General features: G+C 42.8%; 2 protein-coding genes across 2 annotated transcripts in view; one reads left to right on the forward strand and one right to left on the reverse strand.

Annotated features, from left to right (window-relative positions):
* Nucleotides 1–4,542, reverse strand: part of ERCC8 (excision repair cross-complementation group 8) — a 38,226-nt gene extending 33,684 nt beyond the window's left edge. Inside the window, exons 1-2 of the mRNA XM_014550489.1 lie at nt 4,312–4,542; nt 1,295–1,390 (exon numbers count right to left, since the gene is read on the reverse strand). Of these exons, the coding sequence (XP_014405975.1) occupies nt 1,295–1,390; nt 4,312–4,490 (275 nt within the window). The 5' untranslated portion in view covers nt 4,491–4,542. The remainder of the gene's footprint in view (nt 1–1,294; nt 1,391–4,311) is intronic.
* The window catches only part of NDUFAF2 (NADH dehydrogenase (ubiquinone) complex I, assembly factor 2), a 106,495-nt gene continuing 106,079 nt past the window's right edge, over nt 4,538–4,953 (forward strand). The window contains exon 1 of the mRNA XM_005857921.2: nt 4,538–4,748. Within this exon, the coding sequence (XP_005857983.1) occupies nt 4,622–4,748 (127 nt within the window). The 5' untranslated portion in view covers nt 4,538–4,621. The remainder of the gene's footprint in view (nt 4,749–4,953) is intronic.

The raw sequence follows: 4,953 nt of genomic DNA on the forward strand, positions 1-4,953 counted from the left end.
TGACAGGGGGCGGTGCCCCAACTCCCCAATCAGCCCTGCTCTGAGCCCGACCAGGGGCTGCACCTAGGGATTGGGCCTGCCCTCTGCCACCCAGGAGCAGGCCTAAGCCAGCAGGTCGTTATCTCCTGAGGGGTCCCAGACTGCGAGAGGGCACAGGCCGGGCTGAGGGACCCCCCCTCCTCCCCCGAGTGCACAAATTTTTGTGCACTGGGGCTCTAGTCAAAGTATAATATGCTAATGATATGCTAAGGCCGCTCAACCACTCGCTATGACGTGCACTGACCACCAGGGGGCAGACTCTCCGACCCACAGGTTAGCTTGCTGCTGGGGTCTGGCTGATCGGGTCTGAGTGAGACAGGCTGGACACGCCGGGGAGCCCTCCCGCAGTCCCTTCCTGGCTGGCCAATCTCCTGCATTCCTCCCGGGCCCGATCGTGCACCAGTGGGGTCCCTCAGCCTGGCTTGCACCCTCTTGCAATCTAGGACCCCTCGGGGGATGTCCGAGGCTGGTTTCAGCCCAACGGCGGAATGACCAGTTGCTATGAAGCGCACTGACCACCAGGGAGCAGACACTCAACGCAGGAGTTGCCCCCTGGTGGTCAGTGTGCTCCTACAGAGGAAGGGCCGCTCAGCCAGAAGCGGGGCTCACGGCCGGCAAGTGCAGCAGTGGTAGCAGGAGCCTCTCCTGCCTCCACGGCAGCGCTATGGATGTTGGACATCCCACAAGGGCTCCCAGACTGTGAGAGGGCACAGGCCGGACTGAGGAACCACCCCCTAGAGGGCACGAATTTTGTGCACTGGGCCTCTACTGTTATATATATAATCTCAATGAATCTTCACAATAAACTTGTTGGTATTATTGTTCCCATTGTATAGCTAAGGCTACTAAGAATTAGAAAAGTTAGATAAATTGCTCATGGTCACTCAGCTGATAAGTGGTCACACAGCTAATAAGTGGTAAAACCAAATAAAAGTCTGGTTTGCTTAAAACTTAATGTTTTAAAATATACTTTTACTTTTTAATATCCCCCCCCCCATCAGTCTCCTTGAGAGTAGCAACTACAGTTACATATCCCAGCACTTAAACGCTTTCTGAATTAAAAATGAATATATTTATATTAAAGTAGTTTGGAAATGTCTACCTGGAAAAATTTTGTAGGTATGAAGCTCTGTATTTATTTAAAATTAGTAATACCAGATTAAAATTCTAAAACTTATTCATGAACCTTTACATAATTAATCTGAAAGCAAGATTTTACTGTTTCTCACTTAGAAAGAAAAATGTTTAAACTTACTATCTCCCTTCAACAGGTTCAATGTCCAGGCTGTTAACTCCATTGCTGTGGATCCTTTCAACATCTCTGTCTTTGTTTAACTCCAGTCCCAAAACCCTTTAAAAAATATATAAAAATTAAACAAGGGGGGAAAAAGATAAAATTAAACAATAAGAAAATAATTCAAACATAAAAAATGTCCTTAATCTTACTAAGATTACATATAGTACAAAAATCACAAGTAGGCCCTGGCCAGGTGGCTCAGTTGGTTGGAGCATCATCCCACATGCCCAAAAGGTTACAGGTTCACTCTGATCAGGGCACATACCTAGGTTGTGGGTTCGATATAGTGTTTCTCACATCCATATTTCTTTCTCTCTCTCTGCTTTCCTATTTTTCCAAAATCAATAAAGACATATCCTTGGGGGGTAGGGGAGACTTAAAAAATGCAAGTAATGCTTAAGTCTCTTTCTACCAGACATCCAAAAATTTTTATGGATTTTTAAAGACCTTACACAAATTTTTAAAATACTAACAATTATATGTAAAGAATTTTTCCTGAAGTACTATCTTAAACTTAATATATATAGGTTTCAAATGTAGGTTTCTATGTTACAAGATCTGTATATTATACCATGTGCTCACTACCCAAGGTCAAATCTTCTACTGTCACCATATATTAGGACCCTCTTAGCCCCTAACCCAGCCGTGGGCAAACTACGGCCCGCGGCCTGGATCCGGCCCGTTTGAAATGAATAAAACTAAAAAAAAAAAAAAGACCGTACCCTTTTATGAAATGTTTACTTTGAATTTATTAGTTCACACAAACACTCCATCCATGCTTTTGTTCCGGCCCTCCGGTCCAGTTTAAGAACCCATTGTGGCCCTCGAGTCAAAAAGTTTGCCCACCCCTGCCTAACCCTTTCCCTCTGGCAACCACCACACTCCTGTTTGTGATCATGAGTTTCAGTTTTATATCCCACATATGAGTGAAATCATATGGTTCTTAGCTTTTTCTGACTGACTTATTTCACTTAGCATAATGTTCTCAAGGTCTATCCACGTTGTTACAAATGGTGCTATTTCATCCTTCCTTATGCCTGAGTAGTAGTCCATTGTGTATATGTGGCACATCTTCTTTATCCAGTCCTTTAAACTTAATTTAATGAGTGTATTTTATTAAATTTTTATTCAGATATTTAGAAACATATTTTCATGAAAATTTAAATTGATAAATTCAGCTGAGGACACCTAGTGGACAAAAGCTTAAATTACAGTATGTTAAATAAATTCCCATGAGTATTTCTTATGCCTTAAGTATAAATATAAAATGAGTATGTTTAACTCAACAATTAGGCACACTTAAATAAAGCCAATTAAATATTTATATAAATAAGTACTCTCATAAATTAAGATGAATGAAACTTCTGATATTCCATAACTGTAAACCATCATTATTCTGGTCAGGCTATTAAATGAGTTAATACATAAAAAGTGCTCATTACAATGCTTAGATATAGTAAGTGCCTAGTGAATGTTAACTATTAAAATATGTCTCAATCTCTTGCATGTTAAAAATAATTTACATTAATTTAACCAGAATGATTTCTAAATTCATTATTGATGAATACGATGCTAATTTATATGAAATGTTTACCCCACCAAATTAATCAGTTTTTTTTTAAACAATGCAGTGCTAGAAAAGTTTCAAACTGATATTTTTATGGCAGTACTGATAATTTAAAGCATTTTGGATATCATTTTAGCAGTAGCAAGTTGATTTAAAGATATATACATGGCCCTTTGTCTTCTGGAAGGCAGTTTAGCCATAGGTTCACTTACTACTTCTCTGACATTGCCCAATAACAATAACAATAACAGTTAATATTAAAAACCTGCTATTTAATGACACTGTAATCAGTGGAAATAATAAGTATAATAAGTGGTAATCCTAACTGGCAGATTTCCTAGATAGTAGGTTACATTATTAAATGCTTTCCCTGAATTTTAAACTAAGATATAAGTAATTTGTCCAAGGTCATTCATCTAATAATTAGCTGAATTGCATCTGAACTCTGACTTTTTTTTCCTCCAGATCACCATGCTGTCCTGACATTTCTGAACTTCCACCAGAAAATAGTTGCTCCCGTTGAAATTCCATTTCTTCTTAAAATATTTTTCCATTTGATGATTATTCAAATTATGACAGTAATATGTGTTTCTTGTAACAAGTAAAATATCAAACTAACATGTGCCAAGGTAATCAATCATCCCTGCCTTGAGTTCTCTTCTAACAATGAGAAACATGGCTTTTATTATCATTAATGTGTTTATTTATCTGGTCAGTCCCCCTGTATATAACTAATCTCCCATCATCGCTACCATCCCCTTCGCCAACAAGGATGCTACTCGGGAGACTTGGGCTTTGATTTCTGCTCTCCGAACACCCGTATCGCCTTGAGCTTGTGAGTTCCCACGCTTAGACCACCTCCTCAGGCTCTGAAATATCACTCTGGGCCAACCTCATTCCTGTTTGGAAGCCTACCTCTGCCCAACCTAAAGACTTTAGGACTGAATTGTTTGGGAACTATGAGAGGTTAAAATGAAGGGAAAGTGGGAGGGTAATAAGATAGGCAAACAGTGGTGAGGTGTGTGTGGAAGGTGTGCAAAAAAAAAGAGTTAATATAGCAGGTCTGAAACTGCTATCCTTAGAAAGGCTTGCTTGCAAGATTGGCCCTTGCCTGGTTTCTGGGATGGGAATGGTTCACTGGATGAGAACGGTTCGCTGTGCCTAAACTATTTGAAGCAAACAATATACTTTATGTTGAATACCTGCTTCCCTTCTGGGAGGCTGGCATTTTTATACATTCTAGCTAGCTACATGCGTGTACATACACGGAATTTTGGTACAGGCGCCAAAAGAAGAGTAAAGCCGAGTTTGGTAAGTGATAAGGCCAGAAAGTGTGAGGCAAGGGTAACACAGCTATTGGTCCAATTTTTAACTGGCCTATTAGAAAAAAGAGTAATGTTTTCTATACCTTCGTGTGGACTCCGCTCTTCGTAGGTGAAGAGGGTCGTCCAATCCGGCTTGTCGCGCCGACAAAAACCCTAGCATCCCGGTCTCCTGCGCAAGTAGGAACCCTGGACGCGGCCATGACAGGGCTCGGGGGCGGGGCTCTAACAATGGAGCCTCCCATTGGTAGAGCCAAGAAGCCATCTGACGAATGGTGAGCGCCGTTACTGGGAGGGCGTGCGGCAAGTGGGAGTTCTCGGGCTGGTGGGCGGGGCGTTCTTGTTTCTGTCGCGGCGGATCCGGCTGCAGCTCACGCTGGGGTCCGGGGGGCCGCCATGGGTTGGTCTCAGGATTTGTTCCGCACCATGTGGAGAGCGCTGTCCAAGGAAGTGAAGGAGCTAGTGGGCACAGACCAGTTCGGGAACAAATACTACTATATCCCGGCGTACAAGAACTGGAGAGGTGAGATGACAGCGAGGGCAACGGCGGCGCGATCAGGAACTGGGGGAAAAGTAAGGGCGCCTCGTAAACTAATGCAACGTGCGACACTGTGTTGTCACCTGAGGGGACAGTCCGAGTTCGTTCGCCCCGCCACCCGTTCACCTTGGTGGTTTTCACTGATCGCTTTCGTGCCGCGGCCCGGCGCGGTGTGTGCCCGCCGTCCGTG

The sequence above is a fragment of the Myotis brandtii genome, unplaced genomic scaffold, assembly GCF_000412655.1.
Source record: "Myotis brandtii unplaced genomic scaffold, ASM41265v1 scaffold115, whole genome shotgun sequence".
In the NCBI taxonomy this organism is placed as follows: domain Eukaryota; kingdom Metazoa; phylum Chordata; class Mammalia; order Chiroptera; family Vespertilionidae; genus Myotis; species Myotis brandtii.